Source organism: Vigna unguiculata, chromosome 7 (assembly GCF_004118075.2).
Source record: "Vigna unguiculata cultivar IT97K-499-35 chromosome 7, ASM411807v1, whole genome shotgun sequence".
NCBI classification, from domain to species: Eukaryota; Viridiplantae; Streptophyta; class Magnoliopsida; order Fabales; family Fabaceae; genus Vigna; species Vigna unguiculata.
In genome coordinates, this window is record NC_040285.1 from 23,232,837 (window position 1) to 23,251,771 (window position 18,935).

The following is an 18,935-nucleotide window of genomic DNA, read 5'->3' on the forward strand; positions in this document are numbered from 1 at the left end:
ATTTGGAGGTGCAGAAGAAATATTGGAGGTGCAGTAAGAAACACCCTCTTAAATTTAAGATGCAAAACATAATAAATTTTCTGTAAGAGTTCAAAAATTAAAACATGAATCTTCAAAAAAAAAAATATTTATTTAGAATATTTAACACCCTAAACCAAAACATAAAACCTATAGCATACTCAAATAAAGGGTCTATATTTTAAAATATTAAGAACATGCAAAACACACACATAAAACTATATCTTAATTATACAAAACACACACATATGAAAAAAAAATACTTATATAAAATAAATAAACTTTATCAATCAAAATTACACCACACCATAATCATTACATGGATCTATATTTTAAAAGATATTCAATAAATGAAATATTGACTCACATTTTCTTAATACTAATATTAAGTCAATCTTATAATCAACTAAGGTTGTGTTCTTTTGGAAGAAATGATTTCAGGGAGAGAGACAGGAAAATATTGGAAAGATTCGATGGTGAAATTTGTGTTGTTTGTTTTAAGAGATTTAAAAGTGATTTTGAAGTGGATTAGAAAGTAAAGTCTGTGAAAGTTTGTGACTTAATTAACTGATGTGACATATTAAAAAAAATTAATAGATAAAAAAGTTAAATTATCAAAATGTCCATATTATTAAAAGTAATATAAAATGATATATAAATGATTTAGAATTATTTTTATAAATTTTATTGAATGATTGAAATTATAAAAAAGTTATTTATAAAAAAGTGAATAATACAATATATTTGGTATGAAAATAAATTTAATATATGAGGTGGAAAATAATTTATTTACATGGAGAGTTTATTTTATTTTTAATAGTAATTTTAGAAGTAATAAATTTTTATTATAACCATAATAATTTTTTATTTGTGTTATTAATTTTTATTATGCTATTTTCATCATAAGGATAAATGAATAAGTCACGTGCAACGAAACTAAAATATGAAGGAGTAATTTCGTAATTTGGAGTGTGCCACCCTCTAATCTCACCATCATGAACGTGGGGATTGCATTTAGAATGAATTCCCTTAATCATCGCTCGACATCAACTTCTATCACTCCCAAAGGAACAAGCTAATCACCTGCTAATCCTCTCTTTCCATACCACATGAATAGTAAATTCTTCCAAAAGAACACAATGTAATATCCAATCTAAGACATGCATTTATGAGTGAATCCACAAATCATGAAATTAGGGTAAGTTCATCACATTCCAGGTTTGTACATCTACAAATGTCACGATGTGTGCAAACTCTCCCATTTGCTTTTCACCACCTTGACCTCTTAGTCCATGTGCCTTAAATCATTAGTGAAAAAGGTAGGGCTGGCAATGCGGGCTAGCCCGACTTGTTTAGGTTCACCTCGCTTCAAAAATGCGGGCTCAAAAGTTTGGCTCGCAGACCATCATATTTTTTTTTTCTTTTTGTGTTAAAGCTTTCAATGTTCAATAAATTGAAAAATTTAACAAGTTCACAAAATTAAGCAAAGACTTTGGAGAGTTAAATGATAAATTGATAATCCAACATTTTCATCATATCTATATTCATACTTTGACATGCACGATGAATTCTTCAAATTTTAACATATTTAGAAATACATAACACTTGTCTTTTCTACTCATACAATAGTTTAGAATGTCCATGCAGAAGTTCAGAAGAAAAGTAACTAACATACACAAGTGCAATTTTTTTTTATACAGGTTGTGGGTCAGCCTGTCGTGTCCTGCCTCTGGCCCACATGGGTTGCGGGTTATGCAGACCAAGCTTTTGCGAACCAACAAACTCAATATCTCAGTCCGTGTTGCGTATTTTCGGGATATCTATTACAATACGAATATTTAATTGACAACTCAAACAATGGTTCATACATCATTTCATATATATGACCTCAAATATACACAAGTTTCATAAATCTTATTAAGCATTGTAAAAAAATATAACTAATTCAAATATAATCACAAATCAATCAAATATAAATATTTACATTCATTTTGAATTTATGAAAACATGCATATCTAATTAAAGGGACCAACAAGAAAAAAAATAACTTGATAAAATTATCCTCGTCTAAGTGAAAATTAGTTAAGTTGCAGTGCTATTTTCACATGTGTTATAAGACAAAAAAACAATGCTATCTTCAATTCTATATTTGTTTGAGTGAAAAATATTTCGCTTGGTATATAATATGCCAGAGTGTAAGGTCTAATTCTATGTTTTATTTTCATTTGATTCTCATGGATGTACTATTACAACTCATGGGAATAATAATATTTTATTTTATATTAATTTTAACAATAGAAATAAATTTATTTATTAGAATATCGCATCATTTATAAATTTTCAAAAACTTTATTTTAAAATTTATATACATTCACCTCTTCATTATTTAAATTAAACAACATAACATGAATTATTTTACACAAAAATATCCTTCACTTTTATTTAAATTTTAACTAAGTGGTAAAATAATTTTGATAATAATAATAATAATAATAAAACTATTACTAATAATAATAAATCTCATAATAATAATAATATTTTATTTTATATTAATTTAAACAATACAAATTATAATATAATAACTTTATTTATGAAAACATTTTTTTATCGATCATTTATAAATTTTCAAAAACTTTATTTTTAAATTTATACATATTTACCTCTTCATTATTTAAAATAAACAACATAATAATATTTTCTATATATTTCGTTAAATGAATTTATTTATTATTTCAATGTGTTCATCGTTCTAAATCTTCGACTCCTAAATTTTGAAATAAACAAGAAAAAAAATAAAAGAAAAGAAAATGAAAAAGACGTTTGAAATATGAGATATTGCACAGGGATAATATATAGTAAAAATAATGACATTAAATAGATATTTAATAATATTTATTAACATTTCATTATATTATTTAACTTAGTTTTTATTTTAAAAAATCAAATAAAAATGATAGAATGAAAATCCTATAAAAAGTTATTTAAAAATAAGATAATTATATTTTAATTTATTATTTTTATTATTTTTATCATCACATCATAATACTAAATATAATTAAAATATTTAAATAATTTTTGAAAAACGATTAAAATAATAAATTAAAAATGAATTAAAATATTATTATCTTTTAAAATTACCTCACATGTGACTTACTGATAATAAATAATATCACAAAAATTTATTACATTAGTTTTATATTAATTTAACATTTATTTTATTTTATTTCTCAGTTGTCGTACCTAAGTGTCATCGAACTTTGAACATGGGGTATGTGGTGTTGTAGAATGTGTTGTTGTGTAGTGCAGTTGGCTCCTATTTAAAACCCCTTTTTGATCTCATTTCCATAACTTCCTTCTGTCAATTCCACTCTCCAACACCCCCAACACACACACTCCAAAGCTCTCTCTTTCTCTTTCTCTCTCATGGCCCTCTGTTCTCCAAAGTTTCTGATCTTTCTGCTTCTCCTCACCGCCATACCCATCGGAATCATCGTCACGTTGGAGCGAGCCCAACCCGCCACCCATGTCTACCACTACCACAGTTCTGGGTGGTTCCGAGAATGCGCCAAGTGGGATTCTCATCACGCTCGCTTCATAGTTTCTTTTTTCGAAGGCGGTATTGGCCAGGTTAAGTTGCCGGAAAAAGATTCCGACCCATCGCCGCCGTTGGAGGAGGTGACGGTGGTGAAAGAGCCCAACTTGGCCGGAAACGCGTCTCTGGGTATCGCCATTGACACACCTAGAAATCGAGTTCTCGTTGTTAACGCTGATGCCATTGGCAATCGATACGGTGCGCTTGCTGCATACGATCTCTCCTCCTGGAATCGCCTATTTCTCACCCAACTAAGTGGCCCTAGTAAGCTTTTCTCTCTCTCTCTCGATATTTCTTTGGGTATTTTCTTTCTTTTAATTTATTAATCTTAGAGTTTAAGTGTAAAATCAAACTAATTACAAATAGTAGCAAGTATGGAGCATGATTATGAACTAATTAATTTATTTTGGAAATCAACTAATTAGCTTACTATAAATTATTGATTGTTATAAAGTATTGTTTTTTTCGTAGTTACTAATTTTGCGTAAGTTGTGTATACATTTTGTGGGATATTATTATGTTTAGGATGAGAAGTTATTATTTTTATTGAATCAAATAAATAAAAGTTAACTATTAGGGAGTATAAAAAGTAATCAAGTTATTGATTTTCTACATTTTTTCTAATTAAAGTTTTGTAAAATCACCACAAGTTGTTATTTTTCTACCCTTCTCGGGGTGTCCTAAATTAATTACAAAAAGTAGTGGAAATTAAATATACAAATATTTAATTTGTATATTATTATGTTTAAGATGAGAAGTTATTATTTTTATTAAATCAAATAAGTAAAAGTTAACAATTAGGGAGTATAAAAAGTAATCAAGTTATTGGTTTTCTACATTTTCTTTAATTAAGTTTTGGAAATCATCACAAGTTATTATTTTTCTACCTTTCTCGGAATGTCCTAAATTAATTACAAAAAGTTGTGGAAAATTAAATATCCAATTTTTTTTATTGAAGAATTAATTTAAAAATTTCAAATATTTAGAACCTATTAGCATTTTTAACCATACACTAAGGCATGTTTGCTCATGTGAAGAGAGGTGTCAGAGTGATTCGGTAACCGTTGAGGTAAAAATTAGTGCATTTAATTTGACTTACTTTTTTATGGGTTAAAGAAATTATATAAAAATTCTAAAAATTATGAAAGAAATTTTAAATGACTAAAGTTGTTAATAACTTGCCAGTTAAGAGAGTCGAGTTTAATTTTCAGATTAAGTTGATTCATATTAAAAAAATTACAACTTTTTCAACTCAATTTAAATTAAAATTTATAAGGACTTATGTAGTATCAACTCATTTTAATATTCCTTTTTGTGATTTCTAGATAATTGATATGATATAGATAAAGCAACAATATTTTTTTTCTTCTAAGTTTAGGATAGATACGGTAATAACAATTTATAAAATATTTTATATACGGGAAATATTGATAAATAAAGTAACAATGATATTTTGTCATTAATTCATAATTAGAATGATCACAACTTACAAAATAACATCTGTGATCATAATAAGGAAATGTAGTTTTTGTCTATATCATAACCAATCTGTGTACTATTTGATTAATAAATCTCAAAACAAATAATGACTCGACACAATAGCTTAACATTTAGACAAAAGCAATGTCAAATTTCTTTAATTGTATTAATTTTTTCTCCTACGTTGTTATCATTTAGAAAATGTTACATAGTTTCTAAATTTATTTTAGCAAAAGATAACTCCACCAATTCTAGAAGTCCAACACCATTGTCGTCCACTAATATATTATGCAATCTTCTCTCTATTATTTTATACAATAATATCTCTAATCTTTCTCAAACAAAAGGCAAAGGTTCAACATATACTATTAAGAAATATTCAATAGAAAAACAAGCCCTTGTCCACTGGCTGCTGATTCATAAATTTTATAATGGCATTTGAAATTTAAAACTTAACTATGTGAAAATTCCACGAGGATTCGTGTTATCTCTTCATTTACATTTTTTATTCAATCATATCTATTTGTTATTTTGAAAGTTACACACGCAACATGCCATCAACATCATTTGCAGTTATTTTTTCATCTGAACAAGTCTTAACGCGTTAAAGTATTTGTTTTTTTCTCAAACTAAAGTCATGAGAACTCCCTTTTGAAAACTAACCACTATCATTTGGTGTGGATGATTGAAAAAAAAAATGCTAACATTTTGAATTTTGGTGGTTTTTTTCTTTCAAAATATTTAACACTAGGAAACCTTTTGTTGGGTATTTTTTGAAGGTAATAAAGAGTTTTACTTTTTTTACTTCAACCATATCAGAAGAAAAAGATAAATGTATTGGCAGAGTATGGAAAAATGTATGACGAAACATTTAAAGTCTGTGTGTTGGATTACCTAAACAAACTAATTGGGAATTCGCGTGGAAAATGGTTGGTAGTTAGTACTTGGTAGTTACGATAGTTAAAAAGTAGGAACTTTTTTCTTGTGTTGTGTCTGAACTATTCCCATCTTCATTGTGTCTAACTTTTTTATTAATCCTATAATTATACAATAGTGTGTATATATCATTAATCAACAGATGAAACACAGACCTAGTAAGAGATCATTATTCGAACATCCGTTATTGTTTTACGATAATAAAAATGTTTCATTTTACACCATGAAGTTGCTTTGTTCTGTTTGACATGCATAAAAACATTCACATCAAAGCAACAAAAAGTTGTCTGCACATGCAAGTATGCATGTGGGCAAGAAGGAAGCAAGAAAGAAAAAAACACAGGGATGGCAGTGAATTGCATTGGACAATATGCATGGCAATAATAAAACCAAAGGGAAATGGCCTACCTACCCAGTACCTGCTATTCAATGCATGTCCTGTTATCTTGTTCCCTTGGAAAAAAAATTAACTTTTCTATTTGGATTGGTTTGTGATAACAGCTAGTGGACCATCGCAAAGAAGTTATCTTTTATCTTACCGATTTAGGATTTAGGGTTTAGGGTTTAGGGTTTAGGGTCTTAGATTCAACACGTAACATTTTTGTGACAGTGTCGATTTTGCGATGGATGCAGGTGATGAAAAATCTTTCGCAGACGATGTTGCAGTGGATGCGGAAGGCAATGCCTATGTTACTGACGTAAAGGGCAATAAAATCTGGAAAGTTGGGGTGGAAGGGAAGGTTATATCAAGCATTAAAAGCCCGTTGTTTTCTGCGAAAGAGTGGTACAAGAACTTGGTTGGGCTGAATGGAATAGTTTACCACCCAGATGGATTCCTGATAGTGATCCACACTTTCAGTGGCAATTTGTTTAAGATTGATTTAGCAAAAGGGGAAGAGGTGAAGATGATAAAGGTTAAAGGGAGTCTTTCTTTTGGTGACGGTTTGGAACTGGTGTCTCCTACTAAGCTTGTGGTTGCAGGGAATCCTTCAGCAAGATTAGTGGAGAGTTCAGATGGGTGGAACAGTGCTTCTGTTGTGGCGACATTTTCAGGGCCTAAGCATCGTTTGGCCACAGCAGCAACTGTGAAAGATGGGAAGGTGTATCTGAACCATATGGTTGGAATGGGATACCCCAAAAAGAAGCACGCACTTGTTGAGGCAGTTTTTTAGTTCTTACTTTCTACAATTTCTCAACATTGGGGATGTGGGGATCATAATTTAACACCACGTTTGGTTTAGATTTGGTGTACCTTTGATTATTTATGTTTGGTTTTGTTGCATTACTTGTTCCAATGCTTTTTTGTCTCTTCAATCTTAGCCTCACATACCAAGGTTTTCTTCTTTCCGATTTCGATGGTAATATTTTTTTGTTTTTTTTTTTAGGAATTTAATGACTTCAATTTGGATTTTGTTGTGCTGTATTTTCTGAGCGGTAAGGATACACGTATTAGTACTTTAAAAATTATTTTAATATATTTTAAAATTTTAAAATCAATGATTATTAATATATTTTAAATACAAAACAATTCTGCAACTATTTTTATCACAAGTTATTTTAAATTATAGATTTTTTATTGATAAATGCTAGACAAACATTCTTTAACACAACTTTTTTTTCATTTGCTAATGTTGTTTAAGCATCGGTTTGCCACATTAATTAGCAGTAGGGATGGCAACGGGCGGGGCGGGGACGGGTTTCGCTATCCCATACCCATCCCTGCATAAAAAATTCATCCCCATTCCCATCCCCAAACCCAACGGGTATCAAACTTTTTTCCCATCCCTATCCCCACCGGGTAACGGGTATAATCTCGTACCCATACCCGTACCCGTGTTCTAACTACTTCAATATTAATTTTTATAAAAGAAAAAAAATTACGGTAAAGAAAACATAATATTATGAAATATTCAATATTAGGAGGATTTTCTTCGATGCCAAATACCTTAAAATAAATTATAATTGTTTACATTTTATATTAGAATACCAAATAAAATTTCATGTGAACCAAAACATTTATTAAATTTGCAAACTACAACATTGATGAACTTAGTTGATAAAATTAAAAAATATTTCAAAAAAATATAAAAGGAAAACAAATATTCAAATTAAAATATATTTTAAATGTTTGTTTACTTCAATTTTTTAAATTCTAATGAATCTCTTTTTTATACACTAATAAAAGTTATAATATATCACTTGATCAAAATGACACAAAAAATAAATAATAAACATAATAATAAAAGGAAAACAAATATTCAAATTAAAATATATTTTAAATGTTTGTTTACTTCAATTTTTTAAATTATAATAAATCTCTTTTTTATACATTAATAAAAGTTATAATACATCACTTGATCAAAATGACACAAAGAACAAATAATAAACATAATAATAAAATTTTGACATAGATTTTGTATCTTTTGAACTTCAATATATGTTAGATAGTGACAAAAAAATATTCATAGCAATTACATTAAATTTTTATATTACAGTAAATAAAAGTTATTTATACAATTAAAGTGAAAAAAATTACAGTATGATTAATAGTGAGTTATAAAATAACAAATAACTAGATAGAATATATTGAAATATTATTCTACATGATGAAAATAAACAATAAATAAAAATATTAAAAAACTAACAAATGTGTGTTTTAGAAATAATTTGAGAGACTATCGAAAGAAATCGCACAAAGGAAATCAAATGTATAATTAAGGTATGATAAAATGAAAAATACCTTAGAGAACTAATTATTAAATTACGTTTGAAGTGGTTAAAATTAAATAGAAATATCATTAGTGACCAAAAAATTTGTCATTAAATTACAAATAAATTAGTAATTAAATTGGTCACTAAATCAAGTATCGATTCGATCATTGAATCAGTCACTAATTTAGTCATTGATTTAGACAATAAATCAACTACTACCACCAATGACGAAAAATAGTGACTGATATGAGTTACTGACTAAATCAATCACCATTTCATGTTTTTCTTGTAGTGAATTATCATATACTATTCCTAAATATCATTATATATATATATATATATATATATATATATATATATATATATATATATATATATATATATATATATATATATATATATATAATTTTAACCACTTCAAACAGAATTTAAAGTGAAAAAATTACATTATGATTAATAATGAGTTATAAAATAAAAAATAATTAGATAGAATATATCAAAATATTATTCTACATGATAAAAATAAAAACAATAAATAAAAATATTAAAAAACTAACAAATGTGTGTTTTAGAAATAATTTGAGAGACTATCGAAAAAAATCACACAAAGGAAATCAAATGTATAACTAAGGTATGATAAGACGAAAAATATCTTAGAGAACTAAGAAAACTTTTCAAATATCAGCATATATACTTAATGGTTGAAAAATAACGAAAATTATTTTAAGGAAACAAAAGAGTTCTTCAAATTAAAAAAAAATTAATAATAATAATAATAAGTAAAGAATTTTTTTTATATTACCTTAAATTGAGAGTATAAACATTCTCATGTGAAAGGAAAATTTATAATAAATAAAAATATTAAAAAATAATATAAATATTCAAATGTGAGGCATAATATTTTTTTTTTTATTAACATACATCATTTTAACATAATTACATAAAGGTTATGATAATTACATACATCATTCATTTAAGTCAGGGACACTCGCTCAGGCTAAGCCCTCAGTCTCACTTGGGCTAGCTCACCTCCCCTGAGCGAGCTTAAAACAGTAGCATCAACACATCATGTCGCTTAAGCGAGATCCCTTCGCCTGGGCGAGCCACACATTCGCCCAAAACCACACCAAAACCTCGCCTAGACGAGTATTCCACAAAAAACACCAAGTTTCATCGCGACCTCACTTAGGCGAGCCATTCTCGCCTCAACGAGTGTACCTGTCGCTCAACACTCCAAAACTTCTCGCCTAGGCGAGAAGTCACGCTCAAAACGTCCAAGTTTCCTTACGACCTCGCCTAGGCGAGCCATTCTTGCCTAAGCGAGACTAGGTGTCGCTCAACACTGAACCAGGTCGCCTGAGCAAGCAGCGAACCAAAACCAGAAATTAGGTTCTGTAACTCTCGCTTAGACGAGATAGACCCACTTGGGCGAGACTTGTCGAGCTCCCTCTCTGTCACGCACATGATTCACCCAAACCAATGCCAAACCAAACCAAAATCATACCACAATAGCACTCCATCATTACCAACAAAACAACACACTTATGCATCTTTCAAGTATAAGCACACATTCCTCTCTTTTATAATTCATATATACTTACCTCTTAAATCAATTCCAACACACACTTTATTTTCCCCTTCTCCTTTTCCTACCCTTTGCATGCTTACAATTCACATACCCCACATAAGACACAATCAAAGCTATATAGTTATTTCGCATGCCCTCGCAATTCCATTACTTTTAAAGTATGATTATCATGTTCCCATACTTTCCCAAAACCCGTCATGATCATGCACCACTCGATCATAGTGATATCATCAATAGTGGCTTTATTCACACACTTATAACATCATACATTCGAGCTAACATATATAGGTTCATATATTCAACATGTTTCAACAAGCACTACCATAAACATACTCATCAATCACACATCTATATGTTTATATATATACATTCACCAATCAAGGTCATATCAGCACTTGAGCACACTTAATCATCCATTAGTAATCATACTATTAGGGAATTCAAAAAACCAGTCATGAGTGACGTATATCTCCCTCTGCAGGCCTCTAATTCAAATCTCCACCGTTCAAAGTGAAGAACAACATGTTATGAAAAACCTTCTAAAATTTCACCTAAATCAGACGGTTAACGAATCGGAAAATGCAGTTTTACGAAAACTGCGCAGACCAGGAAAATTAGTGGCGCCTGGCGGCATGAAAGCAGCGCCCGGCGATACCTGCTCTGCGAAAACACGAAAAACAACGTTTTTGTTAACAAAACACCACACTTATCGCCTGGCGGCAGATCGTTACCGCCAGGCGGTGCATACAGTTCTGGGAAATTTTCAGATTTTTCCCGCACTCGTGAAGAACCCTAAATTCCCAAATCTCATTCAACATGCATAGGATACTTTTGCATCAACCCAAAATATCATAAAGTCCATAAAAAATATCACCACAATCACATTATTGTTCGTGCCGCCTGGCGGAAGCACTTGTGCCGCCCGACGGTTAATCTGAAACAACCCAAAAGTGGGTGTCACGCTCATGCATCGCCTGGCGAACCTTCAAAGCCGCCAAGCGGTTTCTGGAAATTTCCAGAAACTTAAAACCAGTAAAATTTTAATGCAGAAAAGTCACCCAATCATACAACATACCACATAAATCATACAATTTAATATGACAAATAGATTAGCTCCCCTAACTTGGTTCCCTTGGCTTAAATTTTGGAATTGTTGTGAATTCTCTCTTGATCTTCAATGATCTCCCTTTGGCTTTCTCTCCCAATTCATCTTCAAAGCTTCACTCCAACCTTACTACTCTCAAAATTCGTCTTCTATTTTTTGAGTACACTCGCAGCTTGCCAAAACCCTTCGTTTTACCTCACATTGGCCTTTTAAAGGTGCCTTAAAGCTAGATAATTACCAAAAACGAATTTAAGGTTTAATGGCAATGTTTATTATCATTCATTGATTCTTTATGGTCCGTTTTTCAACCTCCCTTGGCTGCCCATGCATCTAGGTTTCCCTTAACCCTTCAAATTCAAGCCAAAACCCAAAATAGCAAAAAAAAAGTTTAATTTAGGTTCTCCAAGACTTGAACCTATAACCATACAAATGCCAAATCAATGTTCAATCATTTAACCAATTCATGTTTCATGATAACTTATATAATTAAATGTTTATATCATTTCATAATCATGCTCAACATATATTTAAAAATAAAAACAAATAAATAACACACAATTAATACACATAGGACTCAAACCCAAGTCCTCTCACATAATAAAGTACTCTCAACCACTTGAGCTAATACCTTTCCACATGATAGCAATCCGCATTAAATGCCTTAAAATCTCATACTACCTTCATTTATTAAATAATTATTTAATTAATTATTCAAATTTCTCGAATCTTACAGTATTTCCGCTGGCAGAGATGTATTCCCTTGTTGCTCCTTGCCACCTCGAGACCAAGAAAATAAGTTAGATTTCCCAGATTTTTAATTTTGAAGGATACATCTAACTCGTTTGTTATATTATTAATATCTTCTAAATCGTTTCTAGCCAAGATTATGTCGTCTACATAAATCAATAGAGTAGTAATGCTAGAGTGCTTTGTTTTTGTAAATAAAGAATGATCTGCATTAGCTTGTTTAAAATGATGAGAAATCAAAAAAGTGGAGAGCTTGTCATACCATTGACGACTAGCCTGCTTAAGACCATAAAGTGATTTGTGCAGTTTGCAAACCTAGTTCGGCTTTGTTGACTTCATACCCAATGGAAGGTCCATATACACCTCTTCATTCAAATCCCCGTGAAGGAAAGCGTTGTTAACATCTAAATGTTTCAAGCGCCATCCATTTATAGCAGCCAAAGACAATAAGAGACGAACCGTGGTTAGTTTTGCAACAAGAGAGAAAATATCTAGATAGTCCAAACCTTCCATTTGTGTGTAGCCCTTGGCTACGAGGCATGCCTTGAATCTGTCTACATCAGCTTTATATTTTGTCTTATACACCCATCTGCATCCTATAGCAACCTTATTCTCAGGTAGGGTGGTCACGGTCCAAGTGTTATTCTTTTGGAGAACTTGAACCTCTTCATTCATAGTTGCATTCCATCTTTCATCTTTAATGGCTTCCTCATAAGATGTAGGCTCAACATTGCTGTCAATAGCAGAGATAAACTTTCGAAAACTAGGTGAAATTTTTAAATATGAAATATAGGATTCAATAGGATATTTAACATTTTTAGTTAATTCAGAAGCAGCAGAAAAAGTATGGTAATCTTTCAAGTATGAAGGAGGCCTTCTTACTCTGGACTCACGTTGACAAGCAGAGTGATCAATATGAGGTTCAACCTCATGAACTTAAGCTTTCGTTATCAACATTATCAATGTCAACACAAGGGCTTTTAATAATATTAGTCATAATAGAATGGTAATTTTCGGAAACAGGCAACGGTATATCAAAGGAATTCATGTTAGTATCATCATTGGTCTTTCTAGAGTACGGAAAATAATTTTCATAGAAAACTACATTTCGAGAAACATTAATACTATGATTTTTAAGATCAAGAACAATGTATCCTTTCACATTACTTTTGAATCCTAGAAACACACAAACATTAGCACGTGGATCAAGTTTATTTCTGTTAAAAACAAGAGTGTTATTGTAACACATGCAACCAAAAACACGTATAGTACTAAGATCAGGTTGTTTGTTATATAATTTTTCAAAAGGGAAACATTTTTTAGAAAAGGCGTTGGTATACGATTTATCAAAAAAATTGCATGTAAATCTAAATATGTGAATAATAAAATATGTGAAAAAATATTGTTTTGTTCTCATGTATCTTTCCTTTTATATTTTAAAAAAATAATCTATTATTTTATTATTATCTAATCTATTTAAAAAAAATTAAGAATAAAAATAATTTATTAAAATTTAATCAAAATCGAGTTATAATTAAAAAAAATTATGAAAAAACATATAATAAATAACTTTTCTTTCTATATTCATAAAATAATAAATATACACTAAACTCATGAGAGAAAAAAATACTATTTACTAAATTAATATTCCAGTATCAAGCGAGAAAAAAAAGAGTTAGTCCTTTCTATATTCAATTATAGAATAAAATATATAAGAAATAAATAGAATATATGAGAAGTAATAATAGAAATAATGTGTTTATTTTCTTTATTTTTTTTCATAAAAAATGTGAGAGTGAGAATATCTAAGAAATTCAAAATATAATGAGAAAGATATCTCAATCAATATATTTTTTCTATTGTATTTAATTTTATATTTTATTATTTATTAACATTAAATATTGTACTTTATAAAAAAATAAAAATATATCTCATTTAATTTCCACTAATATAATATATACTATATATAATTTTAAAGTTTTTAAAATATTTAGGGAGGACATAATCTCCTACGCCTAGGGATGGCAACGGGGCGGGGCGGGTACGGGTATCATGATCCCTCCCCATCCCCATAATAAAAATTCATCCTCATCCCCATCCCCAAACCCAACGGGTATACAACTTTTGACCCATCCCCATCCCCACCGGGTAACGGGTATTTTCTTATACCCATACCCATACCCATTTTTTTATTGTTCCATATATCAATTAAATATTTTTTATAAAAAAAATTTAAAAATCACACCAACGGAATCATGATACTATCAAAATATTCAATATTAAAATAACATACTCTTTTTGATTTTCATGATGTCAAATATTAAGAAAAATATTATAATAGTATAAATCTCAAATTAAAGTATCAAATAACAACTAAATAAAATTCAAATAATTATATAAAAGCTAAAAAATTACACATTACTAAAATTTTATAATAACCAAAATATTTATTAATTTTACAAATGATCAGTGGTTTCATTTGCATTCGATCCACCTACACATAGAAAAAAAATGAAAAATTAGATATGATATAATAATTGAAATTGAAAATTTTAATTACTAGAATATAATGTACCTTCTTCATCAGATTCATTTTCACTCATGAGAACATCTTTTCCTTTTAATTTTTTAACACCTACAAACACCAAATGTAGAATATTAGATGAGAATTCACAAAAAATACTAACAAAAAATATTAATAAATTTGAGTAACTTACCTAGATGGTTTGAGTTCCATATCCAACTTCTTGTACACATCAAAGCCTCTATAGTAATATGATGAAGTCGACTACGGTGAGAAGTTAATATCTGACCACCAGTACTAAAAGCAGATTCAGAAGCTACAGTTGTTATTGGAATAGCTAAAACATCCCTTGCAATTGCTTGAAGGGTTGGAAACTTTAACCCATTTGTTTTCCACCATGATAGGATATCAAATTCTTGTGTAACCGGCAAATTATCTTCTTCCAAGTAATAATCCAACTCTGTTTTCATAACTGTAGTTCTAGATTTTTTCTTTTTTGCCATAAACTCTAAAAATTCATTCGCATCATTATCAACATCCTTTCCCAACTCCAATGATGTAGCTCTATAAGAAGAAGTTTCATTCTTTTTTGATTGATATTCCAAAACCAAATCATAGCACATTTGACGAATCCTACTAAGTTTCAGATCAAAATCATTACCATACAATTTATAAAAATAATATTCTAACATGTCCATCTTGTACCTTGGATCTAAAACTGAAGCAATTGCCAATATATCATGAATAACACTCCAGTAACTTTCAAATTTCTTTAACATTTGTATTGCCATATTTTGAATGGTTATCTCAGGAGATTTAACCCAATCATTTATTGCAATCTTGATCTCACAAATCTTTGGGAAAAAGATGTTGGCAGTTGGGTATTTGGAGCCAGAAATGATTTCTGTGATGTCATTAAATAATTTTAGCCTTCGACAAACATCCTTTGCAAATTCCCACTGCATATCAGTTGGCAAAGAAGTGTATTGAGCTTCACGTTGCTTTAACCTAAAAAACACATCCTTATAACATATGGCAATATCAAGCATCTTGTAAGTAGAATTCCATCTAGTTGGGCAATCCAAACTTAACTTTTTAGTGAAAGAAATTCGCAATTGTCTAGCTGTTTCCTCAAATTTTTCCATTCTTTTAGGAGTTGCTGTCCAATATGCTACACTTTCTCGAATTTTTTCCACCCCTTCTTTTAGGACGGCTAACCCTTCTTTCACAATCAAATTAAGGATATGTGCTGAACAACGCATATGAAGCAAAGACCCTTTCTTAATGAGTGTGTCCAACTTCAACTTATCCTTAATTTTTTCAATCATGCTATCATTTGTGCTGCAGTTGTCTAAAGTGATAGTAGACAATTTTGTATCAATATTCCAATCGAACAAACAATCAACTAATACATTGCAAAGTCGATCAGCTGTGTGAGGTGCGGGAACATAAATGAACCTATAAATTAAGCAATATTTTGTAAGATATATAATCTTTCTAGAGGTGCATAAAAAAATTACTGGAAAATTTATAAATTAAAAAAGGTGTACCTCAAAATTATATTTTGCAATGTCCAATTGTCATCAATATAGTGAGCTGTGATAGACATATACCATTTCTTTTGATTGCTTGCAGTCCACATATCCGATGTAATTGCTATTCTTCCTTTATTTGTATCTATCAACTTCATAACAACTTGTTTTTCATGTTCATAGATGCCGAGTATCTCTTTCTTTATCGTATTTCGTGAAGGAAGTTGAAATAATGGTTGAATTGTTGTCACGAATCTAATAAAACCAATATGGTCCACTATTGACAATGGATATTCATGCAATATAATCATTGTTGCAAGTTCCCTCTTGGCATTTTCTTCATTATAAGCTCCACAAGCCAATTCCTTTTTGCCACTTGAAATCTTAGAAAAAAGTGTTTTTTGTCCCCCTTTTCCTTTTGCTAAAGCCTTCTTTTGAATACATATGTTTGTATGATGGTGCAAGTGCTTTGTTTCATTCTTTGTTTCTCCACCAAGCAGTTTCTTGCAATAGTTACATTTAGCTTTGTATTTTCCATCAACTTTTATCTTTTCAAAGTATTCCCACACAACACTTTTCAATTTCCCTTTCTCAGGCTCTACTTGTGTTGTTGAATGTATTTCATCATGAACTTCTGAAGGTGTTTGCGTAGATGGATTCAATGGAGATTGACTGTCATTATTGGAACTTTGAAAGGGAGTTGGTTGTTGTGAACACTGTGGTGGACTTGGTACCTGCAAATCTTGATCTCCTGTGCTCATTTTCTCTAGAAACTAACATACGTAACAAAAAAAAATCAAACAAAGTAAAAAGGTTAATTTCTTTTTTAACAAAATATAAAAGGAAAACCAATAATCAAGTTTAAAAATATTTCAAATATTTTTTATACTATTAAAAATTTATATTATACCACTTAAACGAAATAGCACAAATAACAAAATTAAATTAATAATAATTCAAATTTAAACATAGATTCTTCATCTTTTGATCTTGAATTAAATTAAGGATTTATGCAATTGAGCACTTAAAATTGAGAATTAAACATTATCATGAAACAAAAAATAAATAATAAATAAAATTATCATAAAGGAGTAAAGATAATTAAATGTGTGACCCAAATTTGAGAATATCCATTTGAACATAACATAACGGAAAAAAAATGTATAATTAAGATTATGATAAAAGGAAAAGTACCTTGAAGATCTGCTTAAACCTTAAAGAACAAGCCAAACAATTAAAAGAGAGTAAAAAAGTGTATAACCAAAGTAACAAAAAGAAGAGCTACAAAATAAGAGTCAAACATTTTCATGAAAATAAATAAATAAATAAAGATAATCAAATGTGTAACCTAAAAATTATTTCATAGAATGAAATTGAGGAACACCTATTTGAACATAACCATGTACAGAGAGTAAAAATTATGTAATAAGAAGAAGAAAAATTACCTTCAAAATTAAATCTTGAAAAACAAACCAGACAATTGAGAGAGTAAACAAAGTGTATAACAAAAAACAAAGAGAATGAGAAATATGTTATATATATATATATATATATATATATATATATTATATTATATTATATTATATTATATTATATATTATATTACTATGTATATATATATTATATGTGTGGATATCTTATGTTTATATATATATATATATATATATAATTATTTATATATATTATATTATATTATATATTATATTATTATTACTATGTATATATATTATATGTGTGGATATCTTATGTTTTTATATATATATATATATATATATATATATATATATATATATATATATATATATATATATATATATATTTTATAGATATATATTTATTTTAAGTATATATTATATTATATTATATAATAATATAAATATAATAATATATATTATATTATTATGTATATATATTATATGTATATGCGTAGATATTTTATGCTTTTATATATATATATATATATATATATATATATATATATATATATATATATATATATATATATATATATATATATATTTCTTTTAAATTTTTATAAATTTGTAATGTTATAAATTTGTTTATAAAAGATCTCACTAGTTAAATGATTAATTTGTTTTATACGTATATATTATATATATTATATTATATTATTATGTATATATATTATATGTATATTATATTATATTATATTATATTATATTACATGTATATGTGTAAATATATATATATATATATATATATATATAAAAGTATATTTTATTTATATGTATATATACTATATTATATTATATTATATTATATTATATTATATTATATTATATTTTATGTGTAAATATATTATTTATTTATATATATTTTTTAGATTATTTAATAAATTATAAATAGTTTAGTAATTTAAGCGGGGACGGGTATTTGGGCGGGTATATATATATCCCCATCCCCAGTTGAAAATTTCGGGTATTACCCATACCCATACCCATACCCAGTCAAAGCGGGGATTCCCCGTCAAAACGGGGACGGGTTCGGGTGATACCCACGGGCACGGGTTTATTTGCCATCTCTACCTACGCCAACACATCGTTTTAGAAGTCGCATAAATAAGTAGGACCCATTGTTAAGAATTTGTTAGTTTAAAATATAATTTTAGTTTATTTTTTATATGTTATTTTGATTCAACATTTTAAAATAAATACAGTTAATCTTTCATTCAATTTTTCCAA

General features: G+C 28.7%; 1 protein-coding gene across 1 annotated transcript; it reads left to right on the forward strand.

The window, feature by feature from the left end:
* Window positions 1-3,349: 3,349 nt before the first annotated feature.
* Window positions 3,350-7,372, forward strand: LOC114189495. Its single transcript, XM_028078070.1, has 2 exons — window positions 3,350-3,874; window positions 6,659-7,372. The coding sequence occupies exons 1-2, from the start codon at window positions 3,442-3,444 to the stop codon at window positions 7,195-7,197; spliced, it is 972 nt and encodes a 323-aa protein (XP_027933871.1). The 5' UTR covers window positions 3,350-3,441; the 3' UTR covers window positions 7,198-7,372.
* The last annotated feature ends 11,563 nt before the right edge of the window (window positions 7,373-18,935 follow it).

What these genes read in the sequence shown, in the direction of transcription:
- LOC114189495 (XM_028078070.1), top strand. Translation starts at nt 3,442, where the DNA reads ATGGCCCTCTGTTCTCCAAAGTTTCTGATCTTTCTGCTTCTCCTCACC. An exon ending in CACCCAACTAAGTGGCCCTA is followed by an intron (nt 3,875 to 6,658) that starts GTAAGCTTTTCT and finishes CGATGGATGCAG; the next exon opens with GTGATGAAAAATCTTTCGCA.